Source organism: Bos javanicus, chromosome 21 (assembly GCF_032452875.1).
Source record: "Bos javanicus breed banteng chromosome 21, ARS-OSU_banteng_1.0, whole genome shotgun sequence".
NCBI classification, from domain to species: domain Eukaryota; kingdom Metazoa; phylum Chordata; class Mammalia; order Artiodactyla; family Bovidae; genus Bos; species Bos javanicus.
Genome location: NC_083888.1, coordinates 32783353 through 32800527, shown reverse-complemented (window position 1 = coordinate 32800527; position 17175 = coordinate 32783353). Strand labels below are relative to the sequence as shown.

General features: G+C 38.4%; 1 protein-coding gene across 4 annotated transcripts in view; it reads right to left on the bottom strand.

The window, feature by feature from the left end:
• PTPN9 (protein tyrosine phosphatase non-receptor type 9) overlaps positions 1 to 17175 on the bottom strand; it is a 70068-nt gene that overhangs the window by 16709 nt on the left and 36184 nt on the right. For all 4 annotated transcript variants that reach the window (XM_061394781.1, XM_061394778.1, XM_061394779.1 and 1 more), the window contains exons 5-7: positions 13543 to 13648; positions 4515 to 4625; positions 2409 to 2737 (exon numbers count right to left, since the gene is read on the bottom strand). In XM_061394781.1, coding sequence (XP_061250765.1) covers positions 2409 to 2737; positions 4515 to 4625; positions 13543 to 13648 — 546 coding nt within the window. The remainder of the gene's footprint in view (positions 1 to 2408; positions 2738 to 4514; positions 4626 to 13542; positions 13649 to 17175) is intronic.

Genomic DNA, 17175 nt, shown 5'->3' with positions numbered 1-17175 from the left:
AATTAACATATAACCTAGCAATTCCACCCTTAGCCATTTATCCCAGAGAAACAGAAACTTATTTTTACACAAAACCTAGACATGAATGTTCACAGCAGCTTTACTCGTAATAGCTAGAACTGGAAACAACCCAGATGTCCTTCAACAGGTAAGTGGTTAACTGGTTAACAGTTTACACTGTGGTTCATTCATATCATGGAATATTATTCAGCAATAAAAAGGAACAAACTTGATACAAATAACAACTTGGGTGAAACTCCAGAGAATTATACTGAGTGAAAAAAGGCAATCCCAAAAGTCTATATACAGTATGATTCCATCTATATAATAACATTCTTGAGATGACAAAATCATAGTAATGGAAAACTGATTAGTAGTTACAGGGGTGGGGGATGGGGAGGGACAGAATGGAGAGGTATATGGCTATGGAATTCTGTATCTTGACTGTGCTTTTGTATACACAAACCTACCTGAGTGATAAAAATTGCAAAGAACTAAATACACAAACACACAAACAAAAACTGGGGAAATCTGAATAAGATTGGTGGACCTGCAGTGTGGAAGACCTGGGTTCAATCCCTGGGTTGGGAAGATCTCCAACCCTAACCCACTCCACTATTCTGGCCTGGAGAATTCCACGGACTGTACAGTCCATGGGGTTGCAAAGAGTCAGACACAACTGAGCAACTTTCACTTACTTACTTATCAATATCCCAGTTGTGATACTATACAAAGCTTCTGGAAAATGTTACCATGGGATAGGTGTGGAAAGGGTATACATGATCTTTGAATCTATAATTTTCTCATAATAAAAATTAAATTTTTATTTATTAAAAAAAATCCTTTGAAAGAATGAGGGGAAAAAAAAGGTAAAGTCTCACAGTCCGTGGGCATCCTGGACCGCAGTGAATACTCTTGATACCTACTTCTTAAACTAGAATTCCAAGGAAAACAGTTTGTTGTGTGTAAGTAGTTCTACTGGAACTGGGGGTGAGACACAGGCCTGAAGATGTTGAGTGTTCTGGTTTCCAGCTCCTGAAGTAGGATGTTTTCATTCATTCAATAAATAAAGAGGCAAGACTGGGAATCCTTCCATAACATCGGGATATATTCTCTGATTATAACATGATAGCTGACTTGGAGATGCAAAGAGGACAATCCAAACACACATTTTTAATGTGGTGAAGGGGAACCATGGTAGAAATGACACCTTAAGGCCCCTTCAGTAGAAGCACCAGAGCAGAGTCAGGAATTCCCAGAACAAGGGTACACCCTCTGCTCTGGCTGGGAAAAGGACTGGACACATATAGGGGTCTAGAACCGGTAGGGAAGAACATTCTCCCCACATGATACATGTTCTGCTTTCTCTCTTTTTCCCTTATTTTTCTTTGCATTCTTGTTTTATTGATTTTTTTTTTTCTCAATTGCTTCTTCTCTCTTACCTTCCTTATCTGTTTCCTAACTGGTTATTTTTCTCTTTCTTTTTCCTTCTCTCTCTTTCCTCACTCTTTGCATATTTTTTTTTTACAGCACACTGACTAAGCTGGAGAGGAATTACAAGGGGAGAGAGGTACTCACAGATCCCTAAAACATTTAAGCTATAAAATAATCAGTGGATATCAGCGAGTCTAACATAAAATATTACAAACAGGAAAACTGAGGTACAGAGTAGGGAAATAACTTGGGTAAGTCACAGAGGATATTTTTGGCTAAGCTGGAACTTGAGCCTAAGACCCACTGGAGACAGCTTCCTTAATTTTTAACAAACAGATCTCAAAACTTGGAGGAAAAGAAGTTTTTGCTGCAGCCAATGAAAACATGTTAGGATAAATGACAGCAGCAGTAAGAGAAATGATCAGTGCTCTACTGCCAACAAGAGTTATCAAGTAGTTACAAACCAGTTATAGAATTTAGGTAGAAGGAAAATCCCACAGGCTAAATTCCTAAGAGGCAACTCTTCTCTCTTACTGACTGTGTGTTATTTTAAATGGACCAGTACTCCTCCTCAGAAAGTAATGTAACACCATAAATGCTCTAGGCAGAAGCTGCCCAAAAGCAAGGACCAGAGATCACACTTAGAACAAGAATCAACAGCCTACCTTTTGGGCCTCTACTTTTTTTTTTCCCTAAAAGCACTTGCATATCAGGAACACATCAAAAAATGCATCCTTTAGTACACAGTTTCTCCATTGTTACCAAAGACCTTCAGAAACTTCACAGCGTATGCTGCTGGCAACAAGCGCCAACAGGTGCCTCTTTCTGGATGAGAGAAATGATGATCTAAGTGAAAGTGGTGCTCCTTAACCTAAGGAAGAGCCTCTCTTAAGGATGTGAGGTGTGGAAGGTGTACTAACACGTGTCACAAGCATCTTGGAAAGTGATTGCTGGCCCAAACCTTTCCTACTTACATGGAACAGTGGAAAGTACCAACTGGGTTCTCACGACGGATGTCTTCGTACTCCTCGTATATACCCCGCTTCTGCCTGGTGCTAACATAGTCCATCAACTCCTGGATGGTCATGGCTTGGGGGTCTGGGACATGCACTGAGTCCCAGTCTAAGGCCGGAGGGAGGGAGAACAGGATGATCTCATCGAAGGGATCTGGGTGGCCATTCATCTGGGATAGAAACTGGAAATTCCAAGTGGCGAGGTCAATTTTGACATATCCACCCAGGTTTTCCGGGAGGCACTCTCTGGGCAGGTGCTGGGTGACCTCAGACGTCTTCAATATCTGAATCTGGAAAGTAAGAGAGAACCACGTGAGTCTGTGGGGAGGGAGGGGCATACAGACAGTGAAGGTAAAGAACCAAAGTACTTCAGAGAATGAGATGAGATTGGCTTGAAACATGTGGTATACTTAGAAAAGACGTAAATGCAGTTTCATCTGTTTAACATTGAAATCCTAGGAATTTCCCAGGAAAGGTTTGATTTTCCACAATGTATACCAAATTCATTCCTGGAATTAGGGGCCCTGTTATAAACATAAAGGTAGGTATAGAGAACCAAGGCTTTATACTATATACAAGGCTTTCCAGTTCCATCTCACATGGGTCCTGGCCTTTTTGACTACCAAGAATGCATAGAAAGTGGTGGTTTCTGTCAACCCCATACTAAGGTAACCAATTCTAAGCTAACTTGTCCTTTACTCACAGCTTGGTATGGATGTTCTCAAAAATAGATTTCTAAATGAGAGCAAGATAAGACTAGCCACCCAGAGGCAGGGAAGCCCAGGAAAAATGCTAGAGAACTATAATACTCAATTCCTCTCTTTGCTGCCATAGTGGACACAGCCATATTGGAGCAAATTAGCCTAGTTCGTTCCTTTTGAAATCTGTGTGGAATGGGATGTTTGCCTTGCTTGCTGCTGCTGCTTCCTGGAATGCTGTCTTTTTCTCTATGGCCTCTTCAAGGACCAGCTTATGGCTCACCTCTTTTGTGAAGCCTTCCCTGACTGTCTGAGGCAATATTCTCCTCTGTGTTCCCGTCGAGCCACAGTCCTCTGAACATGTCTTGTCCCCTTTCACAACCATGAACTCCACAGGAGTAACGGCTATGGCACTCCAGTTTTAATTCCTAAGGCTCAGCACCTGAACTGTAAAGGTGCTCAATATATTTTGAGCTTATACATGCATGTATATACACTTGTATAAAATTCAAGTGTTAAGAACTCACCCAAGGAGTCCTCTCAAAGAGTCACCTGGGAGAGTACCTCTCCTACTCTGGGGTCACTAAGTCCCTAAGCTTCTACAAAACCAACTGTCTTTAGTTTTTTCCCTCCAACCCAAGTTGCCTCAGCTACAAAGATCTGAATTGTTAGTATTCATATAATCTCATATTCTTTTAAAAAAAAAATCCTCTGACAATATTTTACATTATTATCTTATTCTAGTATATCAATGTTTCCTATACCCTTTCTTTTAAGGGTAAGAAATGAATGAGTGAATGACTAAAACCATAATCTTTGTGTCATGGAATATTCGGGGAATGATAATAGAATTAAGATGATATTAGACAACACTTTTGAAGTTAGGAAGCAACAAGCTGTTTTATGAGAAAATGCCAGGAGTAAAAAGAGTCTGAGATTTTCCTTTACCACCCTGGTGGTCAAAGGGACCGAGTGATACTTCCAGTTGAACAAAATCAAATACCAGCTCAGCTGATGTAATTATATTAGAAGCTGTACAAATCTAAATTTGGGAAGTGGTAGCTATCTCTAAGTTACGCATGGGACACATTTCTTCGATACTAGCTGCATGCAAGGTTCTATATCGAGGGGAAGTGCCCAAATTATGTCAAGGTACAAACTTCAAGGAACTTGTAGTACAGTCAAAAAGGCAGCTTGTACAGAGCTGAGTAAAGAATAAAGCAGAAAATGTAAGTGAACACACTAACAGAAGCAGGAAGAGAGACAAGCCAGGAAGGTTTTGAAGGTAGAGAATTAACTGGCAAGTTTCAACAGCAGAGATGGAACTGTACCTATCCAACCTCCAAATAATAAAGTTAGCTTGCCTTACCCTCTCCCGAACTTTATCCTTCAGAAGGAGGCTGATGATGGAATAGGGCACTCGGAACCATATGGGTGCTCCCACAATCAGCACTTTCTTCAAACGAGCTGGAAAAGCTCCCTGTGGAGAATACATGTGTGTGTTAGTCACTCAGTCGTGTCTGACTCTCTGTGACCCCATGGACTACAGCCTGCCAGGCTCCTCTGTCCACAGAATTCTCTCAGCAGAAATACTGGAGTGGGTTGCCATTCCCTTCTCCAGGGGATCTTCCTAACCCAGGGATCAAACCCGGGTCTCCTGCACTGCAGGCAGATTACCGTCTGAGCCACCAGGGAAGCCCTGTGGAGAACACATACAAGGATTTAATACACCAATTAGGGCACTTCAACAGTGCCTAGTGGGACCTTTGATTATTTAAATCCAAAATTTAGGTTTTCTGCTCTTTTCACCATTCTTACCCAGCAGGGGGAGTCTACAGCCTAATTCAGATTTCACTTAGTGGCTAGAGAAAAAGTAGTTAAAAAGAAAGAAATGAAAGCAACCTAAAAGTCCATCAACAGAGGAATGGATAAAGATGTGGTACATGTATACAATGGAATATCACTCGGCCATTAAAAAGAACAAAACAATGCCATTTGCAGCAACATGGGTGGACCAAGAGACTCTCATACTGAGTGAGTCAGACACAAATATACCACTTATATGTGGAATCTTAAAAAAAAAAAAAGGGTACAAAGAAACTTATTCCCAAAACTGAAGTAGAGCCACAGATATAGAAAACAAACTAATGGTTACTAGGGGGTAAGGGTAGGGGAGGGATAAATTGGGAGGTTGGGATTGACATAAACACAATCCTATATATAAAACATGTAACTGATTCACTTTGCTGTACACCTGAAACTAACACAGCATTATAAGTCAACTACAGTTCAATAAAGTTCAAAAAAAGAAATTAAAAGCTGATTTACCGTTCAAAGTAATCATATTATGGAGACATAGATGGGGGCAAAAGTTCAGCCTGGGACACCTAAGAATTATAGGTGCGTATGTTGGAATCCACACATTGAAATGCATGAGCTTTGAGTTATTTGATCTGGATCCATTTAATGCCTGAGAACGACTTCAGAACTTTTGGTTACATTAGTAAGTAAGATATACCCTAAAGATTCTCAAGTCTCCCTGCAGATCTGAAAGAGGAATCTCAAAGGAAACAGATGAGTATCTCCTTACCTTTTTTTTCTGGGATTATATTCCCTTGATCAAGTGAGTTCTCTATGATTTTTATTGTCAGTACAACACCACATTTTCAAAGAAACTCTTATTTGTAAAACAAATAAACAAACTAAAAAAGTAATAATATTATGTTCTTGTCAATATAAGCTTTATAGATCAAAACTACTCTGACTTTTCTTGTCAGCATAAATGTATACATCCTTATGTTTTAATTATTAAAACTTTAAGGAACAATTAGATCACAAATAAAATGAACATGAAACATTTCTCATAATCTTTCCTTTATATTGATATCTGTGTGTTTATAATCATTTTTGACTCATCTCTTCATCTATTTATATATTCATTCATTCAGTCAAACAATATGATCTCCTGGGCATGAGGACAAATGAGGTCTAAAAGAAAGGAGACACCCTGATCTGCACAAGGCATAGAACTAAATATTATTTCTTTTTAAGCCACAGCTCTTTGTTTCATTTAGTTTCTCAACACTCCAGTCCTGCTCATAGGCAGGGATAATGAGTAATACTGTACTTCTCCTGGGAAGAAATTATTCCCAGCTTTATAATAGTATTTTAAAGTACTGTAATAGCATTTTAAAATATGAAAAATATGAGAAAATCAGCCACCCTATAAATACTAATCACCATAAAAGTATAATGGTAAAAAGACTCTGGTTTATAATAGTATTTGTACACAAAAGCACCATCTCTCTCCCTGTATGATACTGGTCTTACAAAAAAGATGATTTATCCTTGGAGTTTACTATGTTTATACATATATACATGTACATTTTTTAGCCTAAGAATATACATCATAAGAAACATGTAAGACACGGAGTTTTTAAATTTTATTGAAAGACATAACAAAAGACTTTAAAAAATCCATAAAACAAAGCATTCCTGGATAGGTGAAGATGAGGCTGTAAAGTCAATTCTCCTTAAACTAATTCATTATATCCAAATTAAATCCTAAAGTGTCTTATCTACCAGAACTTGACTGAATGACTCTAATGTTCATCTAATCAAAAGATGATGATTTTTTAAAAGCATTTTCTCAACAGATTTATAATTTTGAAAAAGTGATTACCTCTGTGGAATGGCACTGGGGTGTATGAAGGAGGGGTTAGAGACTTTTCCTTGAATTACCTTTTTTGTTTGTTTTTATAATTTAAAAAAAGGTATAAAGTTTGTTTTTAGTATGCATGTTATATACCAGTAAAAATTTAAGTAAAAGCACACACAAGTGCATGTAAAAGAACAAAAGTGTAAAAATAGAACAATTTTTAGAAATAAAAGAATATAGGGAAGCTTATCCTATAAACTGTTAAACTTCATTATAAGGCTACAATAAATTTAAAAAGTGAGTATGTTGGTCTGGATGCCTAGATCAATAGAACAGGGAGTCTAGAAATAGACACACTTACCATATGGAAATTTAGTGTAAGATAAAGGTGTTATCCGAAGTAAGTAGGGAAAAAAGTGTATTAGTTAACAAATATCACCAAGACAGTTATTTGAAAACAAATTATTTTGTCCATAATATTATGTACTATGCATATTATTAAATGTAAAATATGTAATACAGTATATTAAAACTGTAATGAAAAATTGAGAAAACATAGTACTATATGACGAGACATAGTCATATTGAGCAAATTATAAACTGCAAAAATGCTGGTAACACATACTTAATAATATTCCTAATATTCTTAATAACAAATCTTGCAAATTAATGAGACAAACACTTCAACAGAAAAATGGGTAGAATATATAAGCAGAAAAAATTTTTTAAAGAAACACTGATGTTAAATGTGAAAATAAGTTAAAGTTCATCAGTAATAAAAAAACACCAAATAAAGACATGAATATAATTAAAATCCAAATAATAAATGATGATGAGAATCTAGCAAACAAGGATGCTGATGGGAGTATAAATCTGAACTAAGGTTTTAGAGGACTATTTGGCAATATTTAGCAAATTTTAAATGTGCCTACCTTTTGACCATAAATATCTGCTTACAGAAATTTATCCTGAGGAAATAATTCACCAAATATACAAAAATAAATGTAAAACAATGTTCACTGAAACCTTTATAACAACATAAAAAAATAGAATAAACTTCATTTTTTCTGCTTGGTATATCAACAACAGGAACACTTTTTGCAAGGGACTTCTCTGGTGTTCCCAGTGGTTAAGAATCTGCCTGACAATGCAGGCAGTGCTGCTAAGTCACTTCAATGGTGTCTGACTCTTTGTGACCCCATGGACTGTAGTCCACCAGGTTCCTCTATCCATGAGATTCTCAAGGCAAGAATACTGGAGTGGGTTGCCATGCCCTTGTCCAGGGGATCTTTCCAACCCAGGGATCGAACTGATGTCTCATTATGTCTCCTGCATTAGCAACCGGGTTCTTTACCACTAGCGCCACCTGGGAAGCCAGCCAATGAAGGGGGACATGGGTTCAATCCCTGGTCCGGGAAGATCCCACATTCTGTGGAGCAGTTAAGCCTAGGTGTCACAACTAGTGAGCCTATGTGCCCCAAATACTGAAGCCCCCCAGGCCCTAGAGCCTGCGCTCTGCAACAAGAGAAGTCACACAATGAGAAGCCCACACACCACAAAAAAGAGCAGCCCCCACTTGCTGCAACTAGAGAAAGCCCACGCAGCAGTGAAGACCCAGCACAGAAAAAAACAAAAGTTGTGCAGCCATTTAAAAAAGTGAGGGAAAAAATGAGCTCAGAGCTATACGTACTGACATATAGACGACAAAGATACATTGTTAAGTAAAAAAATGGCAAATTACAACTGCTGAATATAATATGCCATACTTGTAAAGAAAAGTAATTATCCTCATCCCATATGTATGTATACCTACATACACATGTACACATTTTAAAAGCTTGGACCTTGGACATACATACCCTAAGTTCTTTATACTGATAATTTTCAAGGGGTGGAATTATAAGTAATAGCTCTGTACTTATTGGAGAAGGCAATGGCAACCCACTCCAGTACTCCTGCCTGGAGAATCCCATGGATGGAGGAGCCTGGTAGGCTGCAGTCCATGGGGTCGCTGGGAGTCGGACACGACTGAGTGACTTCACTTTGACTTTTCACTTTCATGCATTGGAGAAGGAAATGGCAACCCACTCCAGTGTTCTTGCCTGGAGAATCCCAGGGATGGGGGAGCCTGGTGGGCTACTGTCTATGGGGTCGCACAGAGTCGGAGACGACTGAAGCGACTTAGCAGCAGCAGCAGCTGTACTTATTAGCTGTATTACCTTCAGCAAGTTCTTGTATTTTCTAGGCCTAAGTTTCTAGATCTATAAAATGGGTACAATAATAGTAATAGCCATCACAACTCACGGGAATGATATTAGGATTAATTGAGGATTAAATGATATCAGGATTAATTAATTTAAACATGAAGTTAGAACTGTATTCAAAACATTCAGTAAGTGTTAACAAATATTACTTTATAAGTGCCAGCATTAATAAATTTTCTGAACATTCATGTACTTTTAGTCATGTATTTCTCTTTTTTTTAACTCACTCATTTATTTTTACTGTCGGCTGCACTTCATCTTCTTTGCTGCAGCGTGCGGGCTTTCTCTCATTGCAGCAAGTAGGGCTACTCTCCAGTTGTGATGCACGGGATCTAGAGCGCTGCCAGTAGCCGTGGTGCACGGGCTCAGTTTCCCCACAGCATGTGCAATCCTCCTGAACCAGGGATCGAACCTGTGTGCCCTGCATTAGCCGGCAGACTCTTAACCACTGGACCACCAGGAAGTCCCAGTCATGTGTTTCATAATCAGAAAAATAAACATTTATTCTTTGGGCTAGACAAATTCCACATTGTCTAGTAAAGGTAAATTTCACACTGCATGGTTTAAATGGTTCATCTAAAACAATAGTTAAGAGTCCATATGATGGCTACTAAAATAGGTTATGACATTTTAAAATTTAAAACAAGGATTACTCCTAAGAAAGTTACCAAGATGGGGAAAATCTATTCAGAGCAACTTACGAAGTCATAGATTATTTATACTTTTATTCTAGTGTCACAGTAACTATTGGAAATTAATTCACACTGAATAGAAATCTAAAGTGTGAGACTGTGCATTAAAGACAAACTTCTATTTATAACTTTCACAAGAATGAGGATGGTAGGGGACTGCATTTAAAATTTTATCTATTCCCAATGATGGAGCAACAAGTCACTAAAGAGAACATATAGATATATGGATTTTAAAGCAACCAAACTTTTATTTCATTGTTTGAATTTATATAACAAAACATCTACAGTATTTTTATTATTTTGCAGCAAATAAAGGAGGACATACAAACAGCAAAAAAACATTTGAAGAAAAAGATATCATGTTTTTAAGGAGTTCAAACAACAAAAAAAGGATACTATTATTTTAAAATTCTATATTCAAAAAAGGAGAAAAATTATAGAATTCAGTAGTGGGACAGTTAAAGGAAACAGATACTCTTATTTGTTGGTGACAATGTATATTTCTTTTCCATTTTTATCAAGGGTAACCTAGTGATGTATAAGAGAGACACAAGAATATTCATAATCTTTAGCCAAATAATCCAACTCTCAGAAATATCTTCTTAAAATAAGTTAAGAGAAAGAGTGAAAATAATCATAATAGTATTATTAAACCTGAAAACAATCTGAGTAATACAGAAAGGTGGTTAGATAGTTAAAGTGTCTATGATATATTAACTTACCAAGTTATTGTGACTCTATTAAAACTGATAAGTAAAAGGCCTATGTTGTGGAAAGGAGAGGCTATTTAGTATGCAGAACTGGAAAAAAAAAATAGCTATCCACATGGAAAAAAAGTCAGATTCCTACATCTCATACCATATTCGAAAATCAACTCCAGATGGATTAAGGTCTTAAATGACAAAAACAAAATTTTAAACTTTTAAAAGAAAATAGTTCCTCAAAAAATTAAATGTAGAATCACCATATGATCTAACAATTCCACATGTAGGCATACACACCGAAGAATTGAAAGCAAGGACTCAAACAGATGCTGTAACACCAGTGTCCACAGCAGCATCGTTCACAATAGCCAAAGCGTGGAAACAACCCAACTGTCATTTGACAAATGAATGGATTAACAACACAAGGTATATACATATGATAGAATATTATTCAGCCTTAAGAAGGAATGAAATTCTGATACATGCTCCAATACAGATGAATCTTTAAAATATCAGGCTAAGTGAAATAAAACAGACACAAAGGGCAAATATTGCATGACTCCATTTACATGAGGACCTAGAATAGGCAAATTCATAGAGACAGAAAGTAGAAGAGAGGTCACCGGGGACTGTGGGGGCAGAGTGGGGATATACTGTTTAATGAGCACTGAGTTTCTGTGTGGGATGATGAACAGTTCTGAAAATGGATAGTGGTAAAGGGTTACATTGTGAATGTACTTAATGCTACTGAACTGTACACTCAAAATTGTTAACAACAGTAACCATAAGATTGTGTATAAGTGTGTATTTTATCACAATAAAAAATTAATGCATATGGTGCAATCAGTGGTAGAGCAGTAAAAAAATAAATATTTAATATTATTTTTCTGACTTTAGAATAGGGAAGGACTTATGATGCAAAATGTATTAAGCAGAAATTAAACACAGACACATTTAACCATATTAAAATGAAGAACTTTTGTTAGTCAAAAGGACTCTACAAAAAGTGAAAAAGCAAGCTATAAACTGAGTATATGTGTGTATATGTACATACATGTGTATGTATGTATATAGATGTGTATGTATGTACATATACAAGTGTGTGTGTGTGTTAGTTGCTCAGTTGTGTCTGACTCTTTGCGACCCCATAGCCTGTAGCCCACCAGGCGCCTCTATCCATGAGATTCTCCAGGCAAGAATACTGGAGTGGGTTGCCATGCCTTCGTCCAGGGGATGTTTCCGACCCAGGGATTAAACCCGGGTATCCTGCATTGCAGGCAGATTCTTTACCCTCTGAGCTACCAGAGAAGCCTGACATACACACAAAGAGATTAGTACTAATACATAAACAACTACATAAATGGATGATAGGAAAATGGGTAAAAGTCATAAATAGGCACTGTGCAGAAGAAAACATAAATGGCCAATAAATATATGAAGAGATACTTAATCTCACTAATAAAAGAGATTTTGAGTTATATCACAAGATACCATTTTATACCTGTTGATTGGGAAAAATTAAGAAGTACAACATTATCATGTATTGGAAAGGATGTGGAAAATTTACACATAGCAGGTAGGCACAACCATTTTGGAAAACAATTAAACACTATCTTATAAAACTGAATCTTCCCAGGCCTTATGACCCAGTAACTCTACTCCTAGATGTATACTCTAGAGCATTTTCAGTGGGGGTGGTATCGCCCCCAGAGGGTGAAATTAGTTCTGAGAAGACTGGGAATGGGAAAAATGGTCCAAACATACCTGCTCTCTTTGCACACAAAGCACAGATACACATTCTGCCTTAGAGATACTCTCCCACACACTCACCAGAAGACATGTATAAGAATGTTCGCGGCAGCACTGTTTCTAATATTAATAGCAAAAATCATAAAACCACCCAAGGAGCCATCAATAGAAGTGGATAAACAAAATGGTATATTCACCAATGGATGAGGAATTAAAAGGCATGAATCCTTCAACCATCAATTAAAAAGGAATGAATATCAGCTACAAACCACACTAGCAATTTTAGCAACACAGTGATGAGTGTAAAAATGTAAGTCCCAGTGAACAACATGCATTATAATATTCTCTTTCTATAATTTCTGCTGTAAAGCTGTAGTAGTAAATGAACACTTCTAAACATCCAGTTCCACAATACTCCCAAGTGAGGTACTAGAACAAAGACTACACAGACTCCTGGGTGAATGTTTTTCCCACTGCAGGTTGTCATGCATCGGGTCCTGAAATCAATTTAGTAAGTCACGACTAACACTTTAGAAATATGATATAGAATAGAATAATCAAAATGACTATACAGAGCAAAGGTAAAGTTTGTTTTATGAAACATTTTTGTTTTATAAATATGTACACAAAGATCTATACACCTATATCCTTGGGTTCTGAAGTCTAAACATCTCTGAAACCACTGGTTTCTATTGTTAGTTTGGTGCAAAAATCCATGCGACAGCAAACTCTGACCTGAAATTTCACAGGTTATTTATGACCTTTGTTCTTCTCCACTCATTATGAATAATACATTTCATTGCAGAAATACTTGATACTAGAGAGACATACATACCACATTATCTTTTAAAGTTCAAAATATTACATAACACTCTGGACCTAAGAGTTTGAGATAAGAGAATAAGAAACTATCTCTGTATATAACTTTATATGTATGTGTAGACTTAGTGTACATATACCTTTGTGAACTAAATTGCAATGGAAAACATGGTTCCGACTAGACTGAAACAAAAAGTCTGAAAATCACTGGCTAGGTTACATTTTTCACAGACAATGACCATCCCTAACCTTCATTAATTTTTATTCTATAAAACTCCAAGAAAGAGACATTCCATCTTTACAACTCATTGTTCCTGTGCATTTTAATTCCTCCCACTTTACTTTTAAGACTGTTTTTTATTCTGAGGAAGCAGGTATTGGTCATCATTTACAGGTGACCTTTACATTGAACATAATTCTGAAGCTTACATCATTCCTAAACCTCACAAAGAATAGAAAAAAGTAGCCACTGAAGGAGGGTTGAAAGGGTCCTCCCATAGCCCTTCCTTACCTTTAGCAAGTTCAGGACTTTCTTGCCAAGATCCAGCTCAAAGTTGGTGTAATTAGAACCGCACATGTCATAGATAAACACCAGTCCATTCCTCTGAGTTTCAAAGCTGTAAACCAATCATTGAACAAAAATATTTATAAGTAATAAGATGGATGAGGCAGATTGAAAACCTGGCTCAAAAACAAAGAACACAGAGTGTGTGTGTGGGACTGAAATAACTGCCTTCCCTGAACACCGGCCTTACAAAGAATTTATAATAAGAAATACATATTTGTACTTTGACCCTGTTTCCCGGCAGAATTCCTAAAACTTGGAATTTCCTAGGAAAGCAAGGAAGGTATCCACTGCTATATGAACGAGGTGACCCTTGGAATGCTCTTAGGACATCTAAGGATGCGGGCTGTTTGCCAGAGGAACCAACCACGTGATTAGAAAGGGTTGGAACTTCTAGTCCCACCCTCCCACACCCAGGAAGAGGACTGGCACTGGGACTGAGCTCAGTCACCAATGGCCAATGATTTAATCAATCATGCCTTGCAATGAATGAAGCCTCCAGAAAATGCCAAAAGGATATGATTTTGGAGAATTTCCCGGTTGAGGAACACATGAACACACGCAGATGAACACATGTAGCCCTTTCAGAGAGGGCATGGGAGCTCCATGCCCCTTTCCCCATACCTTTACCTCCATGCATCTCTCCTGCATCTCTATGCAGGAGACCCGGATTCGATCCCTGGGTTGGCAAGATCCCCTGGAGAAGGAAATGGCAACCCACTCCAGTACTCTTGCCTGGAGAATTCCATGGACGGAGGAGCCTGGTAGGCTATAGTCCATGGGGTTGCAAAGAGTCAGACATGACTGAGCGACTTCCTCTCAGAGAGGGCATGGAAGCTCCATGCCCCTTTCCCCAAACCTTCCCTCTATGCATCTCTTCCATTTGCTGCTGCTAAGTCGTTTCAGTCGTGTCCGACTCTGTGCGACCCCACAGACAGCAGCCCGCCAGGCTCCCCCGTCCCCGGGATTCTCCAGGCAAGAACACTGGAGTGGGTTGCCATTTCCTTCTCCAATGCGTGAAAGTGAAGTTGCTCGGTCGTGTGGACTCTTAGTGACCCCATGGACTGCAGCCTACCAGGCTCCTCCGTCCATGGGATTTTCCAGGCAAGAGTACTGGAGTGGGGTGCCATCTCTTCCATTTGGCTCTTCCTAAATTATACCCTCTTATAATAAACTGGTAACATATTAAGTACAATGTTTGAGTTCTATAAACTGCTCCAGCAAATTAATCAAACCCAAGGAGGGGGCACTGGACCCTTTGATCTATGATCAGAAGCAGAGATGACAACCTGGACTTGCCACTGGCGTCTGAAGGGACAGTCTTTTCGGACTGAACCCTTAACTTGTGTAATCTGAGGCTATCTCCAGTTATATAGTGTCAGAGTCGAGTTGAACTGCCAAATGCCCAGTTGGTGGGGGAGAACTGCTTGATACTACGGAGGAAGAAGCCCACATGTTGGAAATTGAATTATACTTATTGATGCATATTTATCCAGATTCATCAAGTACCAAACTCATAGTCTGAGAATGTTCCAGAGCATCTAGGTTATCAAAATTTGAACTGTTTTCTCCTTTATTTCTGAATCTGACTATCCAAATTCTGTACCATACTATGTTTAACTCAAAAACTTTTCTCTTCCATGAAAGTCTCCCTGATAATTGTCACCAAATGTACTACCATCATTCACATCCCTCGAAGCCCCACAAATCTTTCTGTGGATTTTTCTAGTGTCTCTTAATATACTCCAATTTTGTATAGCAATCTCATTCTCTCCTAGAGGGCAAAAACATGTTTTGTTCACCTCATTACCCTCCACAGTCCACAGCACAGTCCTTGCAAATATAATGAATGGTCACAGAATTGTAATTCAGTGGGCTCGAAGCCCATCACTAAGAAAACACTGTGGGTCTATGAAAAACTGTAAAACAAAATTCTAAACTCAATGATGATGTATTTATCTCTGATGACTTTAATGAAGGAAGAGAAAAACCTACTAATGGTCTTTGGGAGGCATCTTAAAAAGTATATAAAGAGCTGGTGGGCCTATTCCCAGATTGAAGTTAGGGACAAAAAATATCACTTGGTCCAATCTCCTTAATTCCTAAAGTTGCACTCTTCCACCAAGCCCGATCTTCACCTGCTTCTGATCTGCACACCTACATGACTGTTAGAAATAAACTATTTGATTGGACTATTCACAGATGAGAGCAATAGTTTTCACATGTATTGACATTCAAGAAAACTTTTTGATACAAAACAAATTCCTGAAATCAGGAATCTCAATGTTACTTTGTATCCTTATTTTTTGTTTCTGGCATTACCTCCTGGAAACCTCCATAACTTCATCCTTTCAACATAATACGAGACAGAAGCACCTATCCATGAAGTAGCACTTCAAAAATCTCTGAAGTAGAACCAAGTTTCTATACGGACTTAATTTCAAATGGCCCCTCACATGTTAAAGTGAGAGCTATATCTTGTCTCCTTTTTTCACGACCCCAGAGAGACTAATTTACCAAGATCAAAGATGCTGTGTTAAATGAGTGGCCCAGCATTGAGAAGACCACCCACATCTAGAGATTTCGATTCTCTCCACAGGCTCAATAAGGGCCAAACCAGAAGAATTACAGGTTTCCCCCTCATAGCTCCAGCCCGTGGCAGGGGATTGAAACAAAGAGAAATCAGCACCAGAGAAAACAGAATTTAATAAAAGAAGTTATAGTGCATAATGATGCAGATTCTATATTCCTAGACCTGAAACTGCTCATCCTTTGAAGTCATATGAAATACAAATGCAATAGCATTTTTACTTCCCTGGGTACAGAATATAAGGTTCATTATTCAACAACAACGCTAATTCCCTACTAAGAATAACTGCTTCCCTACCCTATTGAGACTGATTCCTGAACTAGGATATAACTGGGAACACCAAGAAGACTACTGCTGCCCCTGACATTTGCTTCAAAATAATCAAAAGTAAAAGGGTGGGTGCTGCTGCTGCTAAGTCGCTTCAGTCGTGTCCGACTCTGTGCGACTCCATAGACGGCAGCCCACCAGGCTTCCCCGTCCCTGGGGATTCTCCAGGCAAGAACACTGGAGTGGGTTGCCATTTCCTTCTCCAATGCATGAAAGTGAGAAGTGAAAGTGAAGTCGCTCAGTCATGTCCAACTCTTATCGACCCCATGGACTGCAGCCTACCGGGCTCCTCCATCCACGGGATTTTCCAGGCAAGAGTACTGGAGTGGGTTGCCATTGCCTTCTCCAAAAGGGTGGGTGAGGAGCTATCAACAAAACAAGACTGGTTTCAGATCACTGTGAAAGAAGATGAATGATAGGCATGTGAAAGTTGATATGATTTGCTCTCCACCATGGGGATTTAGGAATTTTCCATCATATGATGTTGAAAAGAAGGTTCCCTGCCCTCCTAGAGCTTACCACCCAGTGGTAGGTTAAAAAAAAAAAGCATAAGATAAATGACATCATAAAGCTATGTATAATTAAATACAAAATGATTGGTATTAGTAATAACTGCTATTAAAGTCAGAGTAGAAAGAATTTTATGACTAGTTGGAGGGGTG